This window comes from Aptenodytes patagonicus, chromosome 15, assembly GCF_965638725.1.
Source record: "Aptenodytes patagonicus chromosome 15, bAptPat1.pri.cur, whole genome shotgun sequence".
Classification (NCBI taxonomy): domain Eukaryota; kingdom Metazoa; phylum Chordata; class Aves; order Sphenisciformes; family Spheniscidae; genus Aptenodytes; species Aptenodytes patagonicus.
The window spans coordinates 5,991,344-6,013,315 of NC_134963.1; the positions used below are offsets into that span (position 1 = coordinate 5,991,344).

General features: G+C 44.6%; 2 protein-coding genes across 3 annotated transcripts in view; one reads left to right on the forward strand and one right to left on the reverse strand.

Annotated features, from left to right (window-relative positions):
* The first annotated feature begins 1,046 nt into the window (after positions 1–1,046).
* CCDC92 (coiled-coil domain containing 92) lies at positions 1,047–20,031 on the forward strand. Of its 2 annotated transcripts, none has more exons than XM_076352613.1 (4): positions 1,047–1,058; positions 15,867–16,013; positions 16,392–16,433; positions 17,371–20,031. In XM_076352613.1, exons 2-4 carry the CDS (start codon positions 15,884–15,886, stop codon positions 18,144–18,146), a joined length of 948 nt encoding a protein of 315 aa, XP_076208728.1. In that variant the 5' UTR covers positions 1,047–1,058; positions 15,867–15,883; the 3' UTR covers positions 18,147–20,031. The 2 variants fall into 2 exon arrangements, with proteins under 2 accessions (XP_076208728.1, XP_076208727.1); XM_076352612.1 differs by lacking the exon at positions 1,047–1,058 and adding an exon at positions 1,102–1,229.
* Positions 20,032–20,332: 301 nt separating this feature from the next.
* DNAH10 (dynein axonemal heavy chain 10) overlaps positions 20,333–21,972 on the reverse strand; it is a 57,664-nt gene continuing 56,024 nt past the window's right edge. Inside the window, exons 78-79 of the mRNA XM_076352607.1 lie at positions 20,929–21,074; positions 20,333–20,479 (exon numbers count right to left, since the gene is read on the reverse strand). Coding sequence (XP_076208722.1) covers positions 20,333–20,479; positions 20,929–21,074 — 293 coding nt within the window. The remainder of the gene's footprint in view (positions 20,480–20,928; positions 21,075–21,972) is intronic.

The following is a 21,972-nucleotide window of genomic DNA, read 5'->3' on the forward strand; positions in this document are numbered from 1 at the left end:
CCGGTCATGGGCAAACCCCCGATTGCCCCAACCTTCCTGTACTCATTAGTTGTGTGGGAATTTCTGTGCGCGTCTGCCAGTGCACACACTGTTCATCTGAACTTGTGTGCATCCGCCAGAAATATAATCGCATGCCAGTGATGATGCCACATGGCATAATCTTCCACACGGTTTTATGCAGAAAATACAGGTGCGCAAAGGATATCTTGACCACATGCAGCTGCACATCCAGGACCTAACCAGCCGGCGTGCAGTTTAAGGTCGCGTGCATATATTCATGCAGAAATGACACTGCAGAGCCGAGGTGCATGTGCAGAAACGGACAGACTGCAGAAATTCCACCCCTAGCAGCCTGCTCCGCTGGGGCCCTGATGCAGCCATGCTCATTTCAGAGGGAAACGGGCAGGGAAGCTCACACACGCGTGGCCATGAACTATTTGGGCACACACAGACGCGTGCTGACATACTGCCAATGGCACAAAAATTCCCCCCGCCCCGCATCCTCACGTGCACGTTGTCACGGTCCTTTGGGGCATACACAACTTCTGGTCACAGACATGTTTCCAGCCCCCCGCCCCCCCCGTTCACACAGACACACGCGTGTGCGTGCACGCACACCACTTCGCACGCACACGTGCACCTACGTGCATGCACCGCCCCCGGCAGACACGCGCGCACCTGTGTGCACCTCTCCACGCACGTATGTGCATGCGCGAGGTTCGTATGCTGCTGCGCGTGCACCCACGCGCATGCACTGCTCCCCGCACAACACGCGTGTGCACGCACGCACCGCTCCCCGCGCGGACGTGCACGCCACTCCTCGCACATACATGCACACACCTCCGCACGCGCTGCCCTGGGCACGCGCCCTCCGCTCCCGAGCGCGCGGGGCAGGCGCACGCCCCCGCCTCCCCCCCCCGCCCCCCGTGGGCGGGGATAAGGCCGCGGCCGATGACAGCGCTGACCCCCGTTGCCATAGCGACGGGCCGGGCTGCCGCAGCCGCACCTGCGCCTGCGCCGCCGCCCCCGGTCCCGTTCCCCCCCCCCCCCCGCGGCCGGTAAGTGCCGGCCCCGCGGGGCGCCCCTCGGCTCCTTCGGGCTGGTGGTGAGGGGCGATGAGCGCTGGCAGCGGCTGACCCGGCTGCGTGCCGCTGGCAGCGAGGGGTGGGCGGACCGGTGCGCCCGTGGGGGCCTGCGGCGGGAGGGAGCCGCCTCGGTGCGCTGAGCAGGTGAGGGGCCGGGGAGCGGCGGCGGCCCCGGGCCGGCTGGGGGGGTGGGGGGGGGGTGTCACAGCACCCTGTCCCCTCCACGCTGGGCCAGCTGAGGGGGCGTTAACGGCATCGTGATCCCCCCGGGGCTGGGTGTGGGGCGGGTTAGCGGCATCGCTGCTCCGTGAGGGGGCTGAGGCCTTCCCCCCCCCCCCCCCCCTCCTCACACGGACCCACCGGCTGTCTCCTGTGCGGCCCCGGGCCCGCCGGGGAGGCCCTCCCCGCCCACCGCGGCCCCGTGAGGCGGGTGCGTCGTCCTCCCGCACACCCCCACCTCCCGGAGGCGGCGGGCGGGCTGTGTCGGGGCGCCCCGCTGGCCCCTCTCTGCGTTAGGAGGGGTGGTCGCGGTCCTGGGTCCTGCGCCGGCTGGAAAAGCAGCGCCTCGGGGGAGAAAGATCTCCTGCCGCCGCGGCGGCGGGGCGAGGGCAGCCCGCCTGGGCCGCGGGGCGCCCGCTGTAACGCAGCGAAGAGCACCGCTGGGTGTGTGGGATGGGCTGCTCCTGGACCGGCGTGCCGCTGCGAGGGTGTGTTGGCACTGGACCAAAGTGCCTGCTTTTCTCTCTTAAGAGCATAAAAGGCCCTTTTTCGGGTCACTAAAGCAGCAAAGGAGAAAAGGGGCTATCCTGCAGCTCACTTTTCCCCTTATCTTTCCGGTTCTGCTGGTTCAGGGGCAAGGACGTTTCTTTCATTTCTGGCTGCGAATGTATCCTAGCTCAGGAGGGAGCGGTCCGCCCATTCACCTCCCTCCCCAGCCTCGCCGTCTGCACAATTCAGATATGCTTCAGTGGAGCTGCTGACTCCCACCCACACCCACTGGGGCAGGTTTTACATTGCATCCTCTTTCATCCTTCACAGTTTCCTTTTGTATGGTACGTTTTCACTTCAGAAAGTGACAACAGTGTCGTGTTCATGGGTAATACAGGGCCTGCAAAGAAAAGAAGGAAGGATGGATGGATGGATGTATTGTGTACATTTTGGAGTGGGTAAGGAGTAATCTTCACCTGAGATGAGATTTTTCCTCCTGAGGAGAATGCCATATCCACAAGCCACAGGCAGCAAAGTGCATGGCGTCTTCAGACATGGAGATTCTTCCAGCCGCATAGATGCTCTGTTTCCCTACGCAGGACATGGGGTGGGACAGCAGGGAGGGAGGAAGGAGGGGCCCTTCCCACCATGGACAGCAGTGGTATGCGTTTGAGTTTGCCTTACTAAATTGTGTAAAGCTGAGACAGTGAAGGTAAATAAAAACACAGAAGCTGAGGCAGCCCTGAGGGTGGAATTGTCCATTTTGATCTGCATTGCAGGTGCATAAGAAGCATCCAGGGTACTTGTTGGCTTTTCCTAGATGGTAAGATGCTTAAGCTTAAAAAGCTTTATTGATGCTTTTGCAATATAAATTATGCTCCTTAATTAAAAAAAAAAGACAAATGGATGTGACTGTAAATACAGTGCCTTTTTCCATTCTACTTGTTCCTTAGTGAATGTAATTCTGTAGTGCTTTATTATGACTGAACCTCTGGGAGAGGCTAGACTAAATACAGACATTTATGCTCTTAAACTGCACATTGCTTTTTGATTTGGCTATTTAAAAGCAAGTGCTTTATAAACAGCTAATGGCAGACTTGTAATATTGTTAAATTTTTCAAGCTTTTGGTTGTACTGAGGTCCCAGCAGTCATTTTTAGTGAAACAACAAAGATCGGGAGGTCATAACAGAGGAAAGTATCAGCTGCTTAAGTAGAAAAAAAGAATATTGGCTAAACTGATGTGTAACTACTTGTTTTCATCCTATTACCATACTTCTGCTTAGTATATCTTTAAAGTTTCCTCCCCCATCCCCTTAGAAAAGATGGTCTCATGACCAATCCAAATGCTGTATGTAGTTTTCAGTCCAGTAGTTGTTGCAAACTCTAAAATAGCAATCTTTCTTACTTCATTCCTTAAAGTTGTTTCCTTTACTTCAGATTTCAGATATAATTGCGTACTTTCAGGGCTTTTAAATGATTTTTTAAAATACATTTTGTCATTGGAGTTACAAAAATCAAACTGTTCCTCTGTGTGCCCTAATTCAAGAGGCTGTAGGTATTAAGGACAATATATTTGTTCATCCAGATCTACTATGTTAGTCAATCCTTTAACAGCAGTAGGTAGAAGAAAAACTCCCCCGTGCTATTATTCCTGAATGTGGATCCTAATGTAAAGTAAAATATTTCTTGACTATTATAAACAGTATAATTGAGGGAATACAGTTGTAATAAACTAGTTTGCAAGTTTACTTTTGCTACTCTGTTAGGCTCTCATTTCTAGGTGTCTCATTACTTCTCTATGGCTTAAAAAATGGTGTTTTAAAGTAGCAAAACTTTGAAGGATTGCTTTTATATCCTCAGGATTCACAACATATTGCAATACTTACTTGTGTAAACAGAATACTATTATGTAATTCATCTTTTTACTCAAGCTCATGTTTAACCTCATTTTTCACAGTAAAGTTTAAAAAAAGTAGTAAATTGTAGTTTACTTTGTACAGAGAACAGACACCATCTTTCTGAAATCATTTATAATGCTTAAGAATTTTTTTGCTGACAAGTGATATTTTCTGTATATATTTGTGTATCTGTATGTATGTCTGTTGGTAACTAACGGTGGTTTTTGATGAGCAGTAATTTACTGAAAAATCAGCACGTCAGATAACTTGATGCTTTAGGGGAAATAGTTAAGTGTGTTCTGACTAGACAAGGGCATAGCTTTTCCTACTGCTGGTTTAAAAAGCAAAGTCACAGATGAAGAGAGGAAAGATCTAAGGACTTTTGGTGTCGAAAAATGATAGTTGCATGAAAGTCTCTGGTTTGGCTTTCTGCAGCCTCTTTCACGTCTGCTGCAGCACACAATAAAACATTGTGAGTAGCTGTGAAACGTTGAAAAGCATAGACATAAGTCTGTGTGCCTTACTGCAGCTACCACACTGTTGTTATTGATACAAATATGCTGCAATAAGCTAATATTGTGTAACCATAACCAGTATTGTCAGAACGGTCTCTGGCAGAGCTTGTCCTGTCCCTGGAAACAATGGTACTGAGTGCCGCTGCCCAGAGCCGGGGTGGAGTTGAAGCGGGGAGGGTGCCCTTTGTTCAGGCAGAAATCTTATCGCTAGAGCTCTGGCTTCCTTTGCATCTGCGGCATGCCAAAACAAACTCTCTGCTCCTTTCTTGCGCACTAATCTAATGCGATATCTGAAAAAGCAAATGAAGATAATGAACAGTGCATTTAGTAGAGCCAAGTTTGAATGTTAGCTACCTGCCGTACCTCACCTCCGATTCCTTCACTTGCTTGACAAGACCTGGCATCCTTTATATATCTGGCTGTAGTGTCTTCAATGACTGTGTGCCTGATTAGTCTCTGTGCTTGTTTTTAAGTGATATAAAAATTGTCTTCCTCTAAACAAGGATGTCCGGCAGTGTGATAATGTGTGTTAGTATCTCCATGTGATCAGTGAATAATTTTGTCTAATAATGTTTTATGGTTATCTACCAGCTCATTTCTCCTGGTGATGTTAAAGAGCATGGTACTATAAATGGGAGCAATACATTTATTTACTACTAGAAGTTAGAGGCATGACAAAATATTGCTGAAAACAATGTCCTTGGAGTGTAGCAGAACTTCTGCAAGCTGTTTGTTGGGGGGAGGCGTTAAATAATCCTTAAAAAAAAGCCTTTTATTTGGATCACTGTTTCTTTCCTGCTATTGAGGGGCATGTTTGCTCTCATTTCACTCCTAGAAAATCTTTGGGTTAAAACACTAAAATACCTTGTTGCTTGTTGGTCTTAATTATTTGGGTGAGAGACAGGATTTAAGATCGATGTTGTTAAAAAACATTGCTTGACTGAAAACTGTAAAATTTCATGGCTTCTCCCTAAACAGAATGGTACCTGCCTCTAGAAAGGCGAAAATACGCCAGGGAACAGTAGCTCCCTGTAATCTGAGTCAGTGCCCAGAGGGAGGGCACAAAAGGTGCAGCATATCGCACCTCTGTGGAGTAGAGGTGTTGAGTTTAGGAAGTGTCCATCTGTGTGGAAAAAATCATGTGAATGATGTCATTAGCGGGAGGTTTCCTTTGTAATAAAAGTATGTGTGCTTGTTTGCTTTCTGTGCCTCATGAAAGCTTGATTTAAGCTGTGTACAGTTTTATTGTCTCAATTTGAGATACCTGGGTTATGTAAGTAACAGTATAAAGCATCTCTGTTTGAAATTCTTTGTCTTGGCATCCTATTTACTTTTTAAAAAAAAAAAAATCTTATACTTGCTTAAGAAAGGACTTAGACATAGGTCATCACCACCACTAGATTTCCTTCGTCAGCAGGTCTCAAAACCTTTACTTTAGCAAAGTGGAGACCAATTTTTGTGTTTGATCGTAGTTGCTGTTCTAAAATAATAAAGTCAATGGCTTATGAAAGAGCATCACAGAATGCATTAGAGAAAAGCATACTCCTCAGCTTGTTAAACTTGCCTGAAAAATAGTTGTGCTATTCTGTAGAGTTGCTGTTACAATAACTGTTCTCTGTAAATAGATCTCTCCTAGGAGGACAGATTTATTTAGCTTGCTGTAAGGCTTCAGTGCCTTTTGATGTGTTTCACAAATATTCCAGGTAAACTCTGAAAATCATCATTTCTGCAGTTCTTGGCAGTAGGAGCTCAAGTTCAGGTGAGTGCCTGGAGCTGGCCCTGCTGCAGGAAGCAGTTCTGCCTGTACCACCCCCTGCCCCGGTTACTGTTTTGGTTTTGGGTTTTTTTCCCCACCTTCCCTATCAGCTGCAGACGTTCCTGCAGTGCTGCATGGTGAACCCATCACCTGAAAAGTAGCCAGTGAAAAAACGAGTTTGTTGTCATCTGGACCAGTTCCCTGACCTGGTTCACTGAATGACCAGGAAGGTGACTTTGAAGCGTTTCAGAAACGCGACAGTAAATTCTTGCTCAGTATATGCAAGCGGAAGGGGTGAGACAAAGCCACGGCTAGGCTGGATAGCTAAATAGTTGCATGCCTGTGTGGTGGCAGGTTATTTCCCTGTTGGGGGTGGAGGAAATGCCCAACCAAGTCACTTACGTGAAACCAGTGTAGTAATTTTGATGGAGATTATGTTAAAATAACAAACTATTTTATCCTCAGAATGAAGGGGTGAAAAAAGTAGAAAAGCCACGCATCAGGAGCGTGTGCTAGAAAGCAGAAGAGAAGGAACCTGTTCCTCTAAATTAAGATGATGTAGCCTGACTCATGAGGGCTTTTATTGTCACTTTAAAAAAAATAAAAATAACATGGACTTCATCATTGTTAAAGGGGTTCTTTCGAAGTAATTGGTGTTATTTAGATGATACCTTCTTTGTTTACCTAAAGAGAATTATGCCCAAATTAGGTTGTTTTCATTGGCTATTTCTTCTTGACAGCTGTACAGCCATAGCATTGGATACCCTGGTATTGGGTATCCGAATAATTGTATCTGTATATCATGCCAGTGCAGGACTGGTTGATTTGATTGTCTAACAGTCTCTGTCATGGTAGTGGTCTTAACATCTGATTACTTTTAGTCTTCTTCCATTGTTACAGCTCTGGGGTTGTGTGGTCTCAAGGATGGAGAAAACTCCACGTGAATTATGCCTGTCAGTCTTCGTGACTTCAGGTAGAGAGTTGGGCACATAAGCAGTCAGCGATTTCTGTGCAAAGTACCAGCTTGTTCATTTAGAGTGTCTAGGAGAATTAAATCATTGCTACCAGGAGTGTGTCCACTTAATTACTCTTCCTGCTGCCATACCAGTTGCTGTTGGATTAACAAAAAATTATTTTCTTACTAGAATATTAAAACCTGTGCTTCCTCAGGGACATTCAGAGATTAACTGTAAAGAGTCTGCAGAATCTCTGATCAGAAAAATGAAGGGGAAGCCAGGCAGAGAAACAACTGAGTAAAATAGCATTGAAAAGCAGTAGAAGTAGAAAAGGAGCTGAGAAAGCGAAATCATATCCTTCCTCTGGGAGGAGAGCGGCACGTTTCCTTTTTCCCCTCAGTTGTCTCCAGGAAAGAACTACTAATTTTGCTTGGCTTAAAACACACAAACTAAAAGAATATGAAAACAAGCTATTGAGACAATGATTACATCTAAGTATTGCTATACTTTAACACAGAAGGCAGAGGAAGAGGGGGATAGAGTTGTTGCTGTAAGATGTACTCGTTACTGATAAGGGAGCACTGGAGAAGGGGAAAGACATTCAGAAGGTGGTTGTGTAGGCCTAGCGTATAGTCTGAAAAGCATGGCTTCAAGAAATATTGAACTAAAGTGGTTTAGTCTAATGCACAGATGAATGAGGGGCGAGCATAAATCTGAAACTGTGTGATAAGCTGTTATTAAACTGTATTATTGCCGGATCTACATTAGTAGAAGTATAATGGTATCAGATTGGGGGGTGGGGGGGCTTAAAGCAAATGTCCAAGCAGAAAGATAGCAAAGCCCTCCAGTTGGCTGTGGAGACGGCAGGGTTTCCTTTATTATGTCCTTTGAAATAAGCTGAACAAACACTTTGGGGATGGCATATGTCTCTGGAGATGGAGAGCTGATCTAAGCAAAGAACAGCTAAGTGTCTGTTAGTTCGGCATTTTATCTCTGGAGCTACGTTATTTAAAAATGTTTGGTCAGTTCAATGACAGTCTTTAAAATGGGGACTGGCTAAAACTTTGAAGGTTCTTCCGAGAAGACTCCTGTGTCCTTAGTTAGTTCTTGAAATTGTATTTTGTACAGCATACAAAAGGCATTTTGGCAGTTTTGTCACATTTTGAGGTGGCCCTGGCTACATACCAGTTGAGAGGAAAATGCCTGCCTGCCCATAGATGTTTCAGGAAGATTTGGATATGTGTTGGCAGGGAGCTAAAGCAGCTTCTCAGGTGATAGTCACCCCATCCACGTAAAAGGAGGTTATTCTGTTTTGTTTAGGGGATATCAAACAGGAATTACAATGTTAAATAACTATGGTTGGTTGGGCTTCGTTCCAGTAGCTTCCTTCGGACTGTGTCTAAAGTCATAGATTAGCATCTCCCTCCTCTTACCCTGCAATGGGGTATAGAGATGCTCTGATTTTGTACAAAGGCACCTAATACACAGCCAGGTGCTCATTGCCTTGAAATATTTTGAACTCTAGCCAAATACTTAAGATCAGAAAAGGCCTGGAGCCTGCACATCATCTGCAAGGCAAGATTTGGCTGTTAAAATGTTAGTGGTTGTTTATGGTGAGCATGCGAAGAAGTTGCATTTTGGAAGCTCTTGTTTAATATTTTTAATTTTCAATTTAAGATTTTTTTTTGTTGTTGTTCCCTTTTTAAGGGAACCTGCACTTGTAAAAGAGGCGGAGCCGTTCCTTTTTAAGGTGAGGTTACAAGAATGCTAATTAAAGTTACCTTCTCCACTTTACGGGAAGATGAGGGCTTAGGTAGGTGCAGCAAGGATTGAAGTGTTGCACTTAATGTTCCCAATGGAATGCTGTTTAATTCATTCCATTTGTTCCTCCTCGGCTATAGTCAAGAGAAATTGTGACTCCATTGTTTGGAGGACTTGAGGCTCAATCTTTGAGCTGTCTCCAGATCTACATTCCTAGCTATACCTAGAAACGTCTTGTGATGGTGATCCTGAGAATTAAGAAATTTTGCATGTTTTAAGGATGGAATGCAGCATACCAACCGGATACAGCTTGTGGAACTGTGGCAGGTTGGACACTGTTGGTGTTTAGTGAAAGTCTTGCTGCAAAAGAGGAGGTGTGTTACCACTGCAGTGTTGAACACTGCAGTGCCCCTTTTAATGATTTATCATCCTTATCAAATGACATATGCATTCCTAGTGGGAGTTTGCCTAGCTCTGCATTGCACAGTTCCTTTTGTGTAAGAACATAGCAAACATTTTTTTTTTTAATTTATTTATTTTAAAGTTGGAGACGAGAGGGAAGGCGGAAAAACCATGGTGACATAACTGTTCTGTGGTGTATGCAGTTACAGCTTTCTTCCCAGCGTTGGCTTAATTCATCTGACGAAATCCAGCCAGAGATTGGTTGCTTTGAGAGCTGTCCCACCGATTTCCACGGTGAGAGAGTGAAGATTGCTCATCTGGGCTATTAAGGGCTCAGCTGACTTCTGCATTTTGCTGTTTAGCTTGTGCTTTTTGATCGTAGCCTTATTCTTGGCTGCATGTTCTTTCTTGTTTCAGAGAGCAGGAGATGAAATCAGCTTAGTGCAATCCCAGAACTGCTTTATAGGATTTCCTCTTTGAAACCCCAACAGGAGACGTACCTGAATAGAATTTTTTTATTATTATTATTTTTTTATTTAGACTGACCCCTCCCAAGACCACGTTTTCTGTAAGATCTCAGCTGCCCACGAGAGCAGTTGTTGGATGTGATTTGTGGCTGAGTGCTGCGCACCAAGAAACAGCGGGTTAAGAATTGTTAAGGAACTTGGAGTAGCTGTAAATCCCGCTAACCAAACTCCCTGGAACTAAGTTAAAGCATCTGCCTAGGGAAGTGGTGGGAGAATGTTCACTGGCTTGTATTAAAAGAAACTGTTAATTCTTTTTTAATATAATTGTTTCTTTTTCATTACATCTCCTGAGTCTATTCCCATTTAAAAAACTTCTGACTGAGATTGCATGGGTCAGTAGGTCTCACTTGCATCGTATCCGATGAGCTGCTGACAAATTTGAGATTAACATTAAATAAAATGTTTTATGCAATCGGAGTAGCTTTCACTAATGGTGAGAATGCAGAATTAAAGGGGTGCTGTTAATTTATAATAGCTTTTTCAAGTTTCAATGCATGGTTTAACTTTGTGACAGTTGTCAATGTTTCTGGCTTTAAAAATTAGTCTATATTTTTGCATGGTGTCCTTTGATCTTTACACAACCTACATAAACAAAGAAGTTGAGCAGTTGTAAGATGTTATGAAATGTACAAAATACGCAAACAGATGGTAAGTGGGAAAAACAGAAATAAAAACCTTCAGTGTTTTAGTAATCCAATTATTCAAGTATTTAATAATCTAATTATTCAAAACTAATTGACTTAGAAAACTAGTTGTATGCAAATGACTTCCCAGTCACAAATGAGCATAGTTTCCTACTGCCACTTCTGGGGGGGAAACCCACCACCCCACAAAACACTGTTTTCAGCCAGTATGCTTTAAATTGAAATACATGATTTGGGTGGACTTTTTAAGGGCATAATCAAAGGATCATAACAATTTGGACAACAAATACCGCTGAGTCTCTGTTGAAGCAAGTACTGTCCCCTCTTGCCCTGTCCTGTGGAAGCCTTGTGGATGTGAGCACCCAGGAGGGTCACAGCCAGGACATCTACTTCCCTCCCAGGTTCTGTCCCTTTACAAAATACATGTGGTGTCTCCGGGCTCTTTAAGGTACTCTTTATTCAGGTGGCTGAAGATACTTCTCTTGTCTGACCCAAAAGCAGAACAATTGCCAGAGCAGTCTTTAAATGGTGGCGCCAGTTGGTATACTCGGTAGGGAAGTTAAGTCCTTCATATTGATTATTGAGTAATTCCTCAGTTAAAGCAATTACTCAGCTCAGCAGTATTTTTCATATAGTAAACGATTCCAAAATCACAAGCCGCCACCAGCAAAGCAAGAAAAGTAAAATAACCCCCCACTGGCATAGCTGGAGAAATCAGACCAAGCTGTGCAAGCAGTACAAATAGCGTGGTGGTAAGGCATGAACTGCACTGCGTTTTGTACGTAGCACGCTGCACACCTGTTAAGACAGGTAATGGCAACACCACGTTTCCTGGAGGGAGTGCCACTGGTGTCCTGCTCTTGAGTTCCTGCTTTCAGGAGCACTCTTCTGGGATGTCATGCTGAGAGGCTTTTTCCCCTCCTTTTAACCTCATCTTTCTGATCTTCAGAAATGGTCTGTTTAGTAAACTTGCCCAACACCAGGTGAATTGGCTAGGTTGTTGGCCTGACTTACTCTATATCCTATCCATATTTTCAATCTTCTTGTGTCCGGTTCAGTTGTATGATCTCTAGGGGCATAAAACAATTTGGTATTATTCTAGAAAGATAAATATTTTCTCTTTAGTTGGCTTCTGCTGTGGCAGTTTGGCCAGCTTTTTCGTTAGGCACTGGCTAAAAATGTTCCTACAGGGAAAAATATTGCTGAACTTAGAATGGGGTAAAGTGCAGGTGATTGTGGGTATCTGAGAGCTGTTCAGACTGCAGATGAGAGGTTTTTTCCTTCCCTCATTTGTGCAATGGAAATTTCCTTATAAGTATGGCTGCAAAAGCAATCAAAAATATTTTTAATATTGTGCTAATGAGCTTAGTTGACAGATCATGCATATTCAGTTGAAATCCATTTCGTCCAGATCTCAGGCTTTAATAACATTAGGTCTGATTTTTGTGGTTTAAGATTTGGTGTAAAATAGGTACAAAGTGAATAGTGGCTTGTAATAGATCCTCAGTAATACCAATTTGCACAACTCTAAGCAGATTTCATAGCAAAAGTGTCTCCGTACAGTGACTATCTATGCAAGACGCTTTCCCCTTTCCCTGTTTTTATGGTAGATGGTTTTGGCCGTTGCCCAGAACACACGTGCACGGATTGCAGTGTTTGTATGTGCTGGCTAAAAAGATGTGACAGGGATGGGTAGAGCGGGGTTTGAACTGAAGCTGCTGCCCATAAATTCTGTGGAAGCTATGGCTTTACCACGGTGGCCTTCCCTTTCCCTTGAAGAAAAGGAGAGAGGAGGGGCAGGCAACAAGGCTGCAGTGAGGAAGAGAAGTATAGGAAGGTTGCAGAAGACTTGTGGGAAAGTCAGCCCTCCGATCCTTTATCCTCCGAGGAGAGAAACTACTTAGTGCAGAAGGGCTGCAGCTAAAATTCAAAGGGGATTGACTTAATTGCTCTCACTGATTAACTTACTGGTGCTGCAGGGAAGATGATGCTCTGGTGCTGGTAATTTTTATTTTCTTCCGAAGCCTATAGAACTAGCCTGCCTCTGATTATTTATTTTTTCTTCAGAAGAGGTAATCATAGTGTGATCTTTAAGATGCAAGAGATCAAGGTGAAAAAACAATTGAGGAGATTAATAGTGACAGCCTTGTTTTGCTTTTTCTAACATTTAGAAACTAAATTTTCTAACATTTTCTAACATTTTAAAAAACGCATTTATTTGCAAGGACTGAGTTATAAACACTTTTTGTTTGTTGCTGGTGATGAAGTCTTTTTCTGTTCAGATTATAATTACAGGCGTAAAGCTACCATTAGTAACCATCGTGATAGTAAAGGCTTCAGGATATTATGTGTAGGCTATTCTTTCACCTAGCACTGTCAGTGCTTAAGAGTTTCTTTTGGAAAATACATTTCTTGATTTAAAAAAAATCCCTTCTGAGCCTCGGTGTACCATGCAGTCTGAGCACCAGCTACGGTGAGGGCGTGGACTCCGCAGGTTTTATTCTGCTGTCACATTCAGTCGGTAAGAGTATAAAGATCACTTAAGTACTTGGATAATTCAGTAAAGCTTCTGTCTGTCTGAAGTCAGCTTTGCAAACAAGATGATGTCACTTTGAAAATGTAACACAGCTAAAATATCATCAGTCCTTAAAACTAATGGTGCCCCACAGTAGTTGCTGTGGAGCGTGTAGTCTGTCCTCAAGTAGTCCCCTGACGCTGTGGGCAGTGAGGGGGTACCGCTGCGGTGGTAATGGAGTGTCCCGGCGCCTCTGCGGCCGGGCTGTGGAAAGCAGTCGCGGCACAGATGGGCCGCTCTTCACAAGTTGTAGAGCAGGAGCCTGTATGCACAACTCGGCTTATTTCTTATTTAGCCAACCCTGAAACCTCTTCTTAGAATATTTTTGGTCCCTAATTTTTGCTTGTTTGCTAACGATGGTGATTGCAAAATGACCCGTTCCACTCAACAAAGCACAAGTTGGCACCGTTACCCTCATTCTTCTTGAGTGCTGAATTTAATCTTTGATCTCTGTTACAGAGTAACCGAGAGCTCCGTTTTGCCCCTTGCACAGCACTGGATTCCTTGAAAGTCTTTTAGCCTTTATTTTTTTTACAATCAGATATGTGCTTCTGTAGGTATAAGTCAGTTGATGATGATGTCAGTTAAGGTCACACATGAAATCAGGGAGGCTGTGTCTGTGTATTTATTTACACCATCACACCACCCCCAAAAAAAAATGTTTTACCGAGGCGCAGAAGCACTGAGTCTGGTGTTCTTTTGGGGAGTAAAAAGTATAAAATTAAATGCAGGGCTGTGTTACGTTTAGGAGTGACAAAAGTGTGTTACTTTCTCTGAGTGTATGCTCTACCAATTCTGCACTTGTAGAATCAAATTTTTGTCATAAAACTACACACGAAAAAGAGCCCAATGGAAAACACTTGATACGGCAAGACGAAACCGTTAAAGTGCCTGTGAGGCAGCCACGGGACAGAATTAAGTTCTATCTTATGCACAACATGTGGTCCTGTAATTACAGACCATGGTTGTAATGCCATTGCAGATGGTTGTCCAGGCAACGGGAGTCCTGATTCTTTGCTTATCTTTGTAACCTAAATACTGTAATTGTTTTTACAAAACTACACAGATGATAACTGAATTTAGCCTTTCGTACTGTAATGACAAAGCTAATGCTCCTCGTGTATCAGCAGTGTTTAACCCAGCATCCTAACCACTTCATCGGTCTCCCCCCTCCTTGGCTGGATTACAGTGGCAGCAGGAGAGGGCTGCTGTGGCTCCCAGCCCCAACAGGCTGGATCATCAGCTGTGCACGGGGAGTGCGCAGAAGCACTTGACAAACCTTTCCTCGTCGCTCCTGGTGGTAGGCCGGGGCCGTGACATCGTTCCCTGTGCTGCTCTGTCCCCCTGAAAGTATTTCTCCCACCGGTGCTTGTGTAATTCCCACCCAGTATGTGCTACTGCCTGTCACTCTGGCATCCCCATTAGCCTGGCTCTCTAGAATTTGTCTGTGCTCCTATTTTTGTGCTGTCTTTGCGCTCCTGAGCTGCCCAAGAAGGTGGCTGACTTCCCAGAGTTTTCAGAAAGTTGCCCAAGCGTGACAGCTTTCTTGCTAAAGAAATTTAAAGTGTAGTAATGTGGAGTTAAGGACAGACGTTTCTGGAAAGTTCTTCTCATGTAGACCCAGCAGCCTCTATAACCAGCTGTAGGTGGAGCAGCACCATGCGCCCTGGCTGTAGCAGCATTGCTCATGACACAGCCCTCTGTGCATGCAGAGTGGTAATGATCACACAGTGAAATTCAAGAACAACTAAAAGTACACCCGAGTGATTGCTGTGCTTTGAGGTTGCACAAGGATTGCATGCTGTCATCGTTGCTTTTTCTCATTAGTATACTTATTTTCACTAGGAAACAGGACAATAAACAAAATCGTGTCATGACGGACTTGGTGACTAGAGATCACTAGGGACACGGTAACCCCTGTTTGTGCTTCTCTGGATGCTCCTCCAGGTACTCCTTCAAATGTCACAGAAGAGAGCCCCAGGGCACAGCACGTGCTCCTCCACAGGAAGCATCTGGCTGTGCCTGGTGCAAGGAGCTATTTTTTACCTCTGTATCGGGGAATTCATTTGGGAGTCTGTATCTCCAGCTCTACCAGACAGATGTTTCTTAGCGCTTTGGCCTGTGGGTGTATGTAAAACCATTGTTGCCTTATCAGGAGCAGCAGTAACACTGGCAGTGCAGGGGCCTTCAAGAACACCCCTCGGCATCGTACAGTTGACCGTTTCTATCTTTGAGTCTGAGCACTGCTGTAGTCAAGGCCTGGTTTTATAAGGCTGTTCCGCAAGGAAAACCCAGCGGTGTAACAGTTTTCCATGTATTCATAACCTGAGCAAGAAAAAGCTGTTTCTTTTCTCTTTAAATGAAACATTGTCCTTGTCAATTGTCTTGTCCCATGTCATCGGGCCCATGCGGGACATCGGTCTCCCGTAGCGTGGGGCCGGCACCGGCTACGGGATCCTGCTCTAGCATGGCTGAGGAAATGCAACAGCAGCCAGAGCTTTGAAGGTCCCAGTGAGCACATCTCGGCTAAGGCGCCCTGTAGCACCCATGTCTGTGCCGGTACCGCTGGGCCTGGCCGTGTGTTAGATTACCCGTTTTGCATTTCTCTTCAGAGGTGGTGCGCTTTAGTGCTTTCTTCCTTGTTCTTGTCCAGGGGTGTTACTAATTCCTGTATCCCTGGAAGTAAGTGGAAAACCCCCAACAAGACAGAGGGACACGCTAGCCCATTTCTCAGAACTCCACTTCTATCTTGTAACAGCATTAGTGACTTAGTCTGTCTGAAGTTAATCCTTTAAATGTGTTAACTCCAAACAAATGAGTTCCCTATGCTGCTCTGGCCTAGAGTATAATTAGGCTTTCTATGAACTTAGAGCACTTCTAATTGAAACAGTCATGAAACAGAAAAACCTTTTGTGGCATTTGCTTGATTGCATATCACTTCATTAATAGCAGAATTCAGCTGTTCCTGGCTGTAGAGTGAGGATCTCTGTATGTGCAAGGTAACTCACTGTTACAATTCTACATCTGTTTACTGACAGGGCGACTGCATGTCAGGATGGCAACTTCAAACCTGGAGAACCAGCTACAGAGTGCCCAGAAGAATCTGTTGTTTCTCCAGCGAGAACATGCCAACACCCTGAAAGGCCTGCACGCGGAGATTCGACGCCTGCAGCAGCACTGCACAGGTAGCTGGGAGAGGATGCTGATGCTGATTCGGTGCTTAATTCTTTTCACAGGAATGGTGTAACTGCTTCCTACTTCAGTAGTGAAACCTCAGCAACAAAGCCCAGCACCAGGGTATATCTAGGGTGATCAGCATGTATCTCGGGGCACAACTGTGTGATCGTTAAGCAAAAATTTTAAAAAAAAGAGCAATGTGTCACCTGATGGTTCCAGTTGTTTTACAGATTTGATAATTTGCAGTGGATCTCCTATTATTGCTTCAGGTGGGGGGAAGAGTTAGTTATATTTTTATTGAAGTATGGCGTTGTAAATATGCTCACCGGGTGGGGTATGGGGTAGATGATCATGTTCTAACAAAAATAAACAACTTTTTTCCTCAGATTTAACCTATGAGCTGACTGTAAAGAGTTCAGACTTGTCAGGTAAGGAATACGTAGCATTTTTCTTTTAACATTCATGTTAAACTTCCTCACCTTTTTCAGTGTTTGTATTTTCTCCATTACAAGCAGGTGAGAATACTTTGCACTTGGGATGTTGACTTTATAAATTCTAAAGGTATAAGAGTAGTTTTCTACTTTCCAGACTTACTGTTATTTATGAAGTAAATGTCACAAGTTCTTTACCAAGGCCATGTAGGAAATCTTTGAAAGAGCCAGGAATAGAGTGTAGAACTGCTGACTCCTCTCTCTGACTAGACAGCCAGTTCCGTGCACGCTATATGGGAACACGGGACATGAATTTTAGGGGCAGAAGAGTGAGACTATTATTAAAACTTAGCTGGTACTGTAATTACACCACAAAGCTTTTATTTTTTTTTATACACACACACACACACTAGATTCTAGTTCTTTCAGATGTATTATGTTACCAACAGGTGAAGCACAGGAATAAAATACTGCCTGGGAGTAACCTCCCAGATCAGGGACAGTGTGGGACAAGAGGTGTATTGCAAATGAGAGAGAACGTGGGCAAATTCAGCAGAGCAACTGAATTCAGTTCAGCTTGAATAAGCTGAAGTTCCTCTTGATAACTAGAGGATTTGCAAAATGGCTCCAATTTCGAGCAAGTTCAGCAAGCATGGTTTCTGTAATCCCTGTTCCCCAGAACATGTGAAGCGTCTCTACTTAGTATCAACAGTATTAAACACTGCTAAACCATGGTGAGTAGCGCTAGCTCATCATCATTTCCTTAAAAGCTGTCCTGGTGCTTCTGAAGATGAAGTCATTTTAAGAGTATTAGCTGAAGTTAGGCTTAGGGATTTTTCTTACGGCTTTGGAATAGCAAAAGGAATCCTCTTGCACTATTTTACTTAATGGCTATTGTTAACTTGAAACGCTTCTGCTTTTCCCATTCTTCTAGGAAATGGGAGTTCAAGAAGTGATGAACTCAAAAGAAAGTGCGAAGATCTTGAAGCTCAGCTGAAAGTCAAAGAGGCTGAAAATAATGAATTACTGAAAGAACTTGAACAAAAGAACGCGATGATAATGGTGCTGGAAAACACTATTAAAGAAAGAGAAAAGAAGTATTTGGAAGAGTTAAAAATGAAAAGCCATAAGCTCAATATGTTGTCAAGCGAACTAGAGCAGAGAGCGAGCACTATTGCTTATTTAACTTCTCAACTGCATGCTACTAAGAAGAAGCTGATGAGTTCAAGCGGGACTTCGGAGGGGACCCCTTCTGGCAGTCCCGTGTTGTCCAACTATAAGCCGTCCCCTCCCAAAGATAAACTGCCAGAGACTCCACGGCGCAGAATGAAGAAGAGTCTGTCAACACCACTCAACCCCGAGTTTGAAGAGGCCTACAGAATAGGATCGGATAGCCGGAAGCTGCTGTTAAGAGAGCCTGTGGATGCCATGCCTGATCCCACTCCGTTTCTGTTGGCCAGGGAAACGGCAGAGGTACATCTTATTAAGGAGAGGCCGTTAGTTATTCCACCAATTGCTTCAGATCGTGCATCCGGTGAATCGCACAGCCCAGCCCGAGAGAAGCCGCACAAGGCACACATTGGGGTGGCGCATCGCATCCACCATGTCACGCCATCCCAGCCTCAGCCGGAGGTTGAAACGCTGGCAGTGGATCAGGTCCAGGGAAGCAAAGTGGTCAGAAAGCACTCAGGGACAGACAGAACTGTTTGAGTAAAATCACGGAAATGCTCTACTCTGTTGCTGTTTATGCACTGTGATCCTGTAGGATAAATAGCACCTGCAGTAAAGTTTCTTTTGACGCCCCATGCATGCCAAACTTCTTCCAGATACATCATTAATAGATTATGCTCCTCTAATGACACCCAGTATGACTGTGTTCATATGGCAAGGTATATAACTACTAAATGCTGTGGCCAAATCAGGGGTACCTGACTGCTTGCTGCTGAGCACTGCTCCATTTATTGTAACTACACGTGTGGACAAAGGCACAGGCTGTAGGCTGTGTTATTAATCAATATTAGTGAAACCAACCTTAACTATGAACCTGCAGCAACATGTAGTGGCTGTTAACATTTGAACTATCAGTGGTTCTTTTGTCTTCACTGTGTACGTAAGCACTGCATACCCAAACACTAACCTCTGTGACAAAGCCTTTCTCACAGTAGCATTGACGATTAATCCTAAATACTTTGGTTTGTGGCTTTAAGTAAAAAGGGGGGGGGGGGATAAAGCACTCTTTTAAAGGGTTAATGAACCTCAGAGAGAGAGTATGAACACTGGGTTGTTTGGGGTTGGGTTTTTTTTTTGAATTAAATGGCTCCATTACACTTTACACTAGTCAGTACACTGCACTTGTAGCACCTTCCATACTGGCTCAGAGCTCCTTTTCCAGGGAGAAAACCTAACTGGCTGTCCAATATGGAAATGGTTCTTTATGCTCTAATCTGCACTTTTTGTAAAGGGATTATTTGTTTCCTGAAAACCTTAGTCTTGTTCTGGGCATCATCAGACAGTGCTGGCTTCTGCCAGCTTAGAAACCTGAGCTGTCCCTCTAAACTGCCTGTATTTAGTTTTAAATTTAACTGACGTAACCCGTTCATACAGGAGGAGAACCTGGCATCCGTGATTTTTGTCCTTGTGGATTGGGATGGACTTGCCTTGCACTTGCCCTGGTTTCCCTACTCCTTTCTAGTAAGCAACAGGTAGGCTCTACAGCTGTTAGACTACTTGATGATTTTTTTTATTATTATTTTTTTCCTAGGAAAGAAAGGCATACTGAGAGCTGTGAGAGCATGTAATTTTGGGAAAGGAGCACAAATTTGACCATTTTTCTTAAATTGTGATCAGCACCTCCAGCTCACCTCTGCTTCACTCTGCAGCCTCTGAGTAGGACCAGCAAGAAACAATGGCTCCCAAATGCTGCTAAGCTTATGATGTGCCTTCAGAAACCTGGAACGCATAATCTCTGTGAAAGCTGATGAAGGATCCCTGCCTGCCCTCCTTCCTTCCCCTTGCCAGCTGTAGTCTGCCCCTCTTAAGCTTTTTCTGCAGCTGTGTGTCGGTGTGTCTCTCCCTCTGGAGCCTTAGATCGCTGTCAGCTTCCCCCACAAAGGCACTGGCAGGATGACAAAAGCTGTTCTTCCTAACTGTGGTACTGCTAAATTTCCTGTGCAGCATGACAACTTACAGCAGGGTTGTTCCCGCTCAGAGAGGGTTTGACTCTGCACTAGCCCTAAGGCCTCCTGTGCCCCCTCACGACTCAGTCACTTGCTGTTCTGAAGCCCGAGAAAGACAACCTCCTTGCCGGTTGCGTGGTAGGATTTGTTTCATGACTGGTGGGGAGGGATAGGGAAAAGCTGTGTCCTGGAACATGGCTGGTTAAAGAAAGCTTGTTATTCTGTGGTTTACTATTTTTAAGTGTATTGCATTAACCAGCAGTGGTTTGGGGTTTTTTGGTGGTGGTTGCCGTATTTTTATGGCGATCTGTTGTATGGCTGATCGGCCCTGCCACTTGTTCAAGGATGATGGAAGGCACTGCTTCTAAGCACAGCAGAAGTGATGCTTTGGGCAATTAAAAACATTTCTTACAACCATACAGGCAAACCTTAGTCTTTGTGTGTGCGAGACTAACTTCTTACCTCTTTCGTATACATAGACCAGCCCGGAGCCCTTCTGAAAGGAAACACATATTGCGAAAAACACTTTCCTCTTCACATGTGTTTATTGATAGCACTAGCTTGGTTGTATCGTGCTATTTAAAGTCAGGTGTGCCTAAGTGAACACTACCCCACCCATGGTGCGGAATCTCTGCCTGGTTCGACTTCTTTTTTCCCTCCCCCTCCCCCCCCCCCAAGGGTTGGATTCTGTGGGAAAAATCTAGTGCCAACTTCAAACTGTCAGTCTGCATTCAAGGTGAGACAAACGCCTTGAAGGACCCAGTGGGAAATGTGCTTTGTAGTGTGAAGATCAGCTTCAAAAACAAGGCCGACACCCATCGCATTCCTTCTCAGGGAGGTGGTGTACACAGGTGTCCGGAGGGTGTTCTGAAAGAGCGTGGAGGAAAGAAGGACACTGAGTAGCGCTTGAAGTACTGCATGAAACTGGAAACAAAAAGGGGCTCTAGGAGAGATGACTGTCTTCAGAAATTCACTTTTTTTGTTGTAAGTCTTAAATAATTGATACCCAGAAAATGTAAACAGCCTTTATGTCATTAACTGGTATGGGGAAATAATGAAAAGAGGAGTGGGGTTGTAAGAGTGTCCCAAGATGGTTCCGTACTGCCTGGATGGAAAAGAGACAGCAAATGCATTAACCCCCTCGAGTGTAGCCCCTAGAAAAGAAAAACCTGAATGATGGCTAATGTAGGAAGCGTCAAACTGCATACTTTGTGTACTAGCAGTAATGATAAAATACTGCTGCTTGTCTATTGCGGTGTGAACACGGGAGGACGTTAATGAGCCAGCCGCCCACGCTGTCCCCAAGGGAGCAGTACCTGGAGTTTGAGCCTGTGCGCTTCAGTGGGGATTATCTTCAGAACGGGTAACTCCACCACCAGGACTCCGGGCTTGCTTTTGGTAAGGCAGCTGTGCTCTATGTCCCAGTCTGCTCCTTCCAGAAACAGACCAGACACAAAGCAGCCTGCACAGGCAGAAAATGCAACACCTCGTGTAAATTGAGCTACTGAAGAGTCAGTTTAAGACAACGGATCCTGCAATAGCTGTCCTTGGCGCTTACAGTCACGACTAAACTCACTTCATCATTTCAAACTGCAGCGACACAGAGGTGTACTTATCTGTGGTGTTTGTTTTTATAATACAACTGTGACCTACTGTGTTTAAAATTCTTTTGTCAAATTAAAATTGCCTCAGTTGCACTACATACGATAAACGTTACTAGGAATAAATACTGATTCCCTTGCAGTTTTCTTCCCCACAGTGGGTGCCATCCTCCAACCCTCCGATTACTTGCCCAAGTAATAGCCCAGTTGTAAGAGAGCTTTCTAACCCCGTGGGACGGCTCGTTAGATCATTCTGACAGAAGGTGAAGGGTTGTTCGGTACAAATACCAAGCATTTTCATGAAATGGTAGCAAATAAAGAATAGTGTAGGTAAGCCCTTGAGGTGACTTTTATTTTTAACTGAAAGTTAGGTTTAGCAAAAACAATCACATTTTTCTTGTTCCTCCTCTGTTCCCAATCGGGTCTAGTACTCGAGAGTTGCTTAGCTGTCCCCTTTACCCAGCGTTTGTTGTATTTGGTAATTACAGCATTGCTAGTCATAGAAATTTCATAAAGATATATTTACACAATAAATCATACATAGTTGTATTTACTTTTTGTTTAAATATATTTCAATGTATTCTTTGTGGTGTAAATAGGTCTTTATAAACCTGCTAGGACTGGTAATGTTCTAGCCATTAAGAAAAAAGTGTATATACACGAGAGCGCGCACAAGGGAGAGGTGTAAGTTCAAACACGTGCGTGTGGGTGAAAAGAGCTGAAGAGAGAAGGTCGTACTTGGCGTTTGCAGGGGCTCGG

Excerpts from the sequence above, each read along its gene's own strand:
- CCDC92 (XM_076352613.1), top strand. The coding sequence starts at position 15,884 with ATGGCAACTTCAAACCTGGAGAACCAGCTACAGAGTGCCCAGAAGAAT. Across the intron at positions 16,014-16,391 it reads CCTGCAGCAGCACTGCACAG|ATTTAACCTATGAGCTGACT; the intron begins GTAGCTGGGAGA and ends TTTTTTCCTCAG. Across the intron at positions 16,434-17,370 it reads AAAGAGTTCAGACTTGTCAG|GAAATGGGAGTTCAAGAAGT; the intron begins GTAAGGAATACG and ends CCATTCTTCTAG.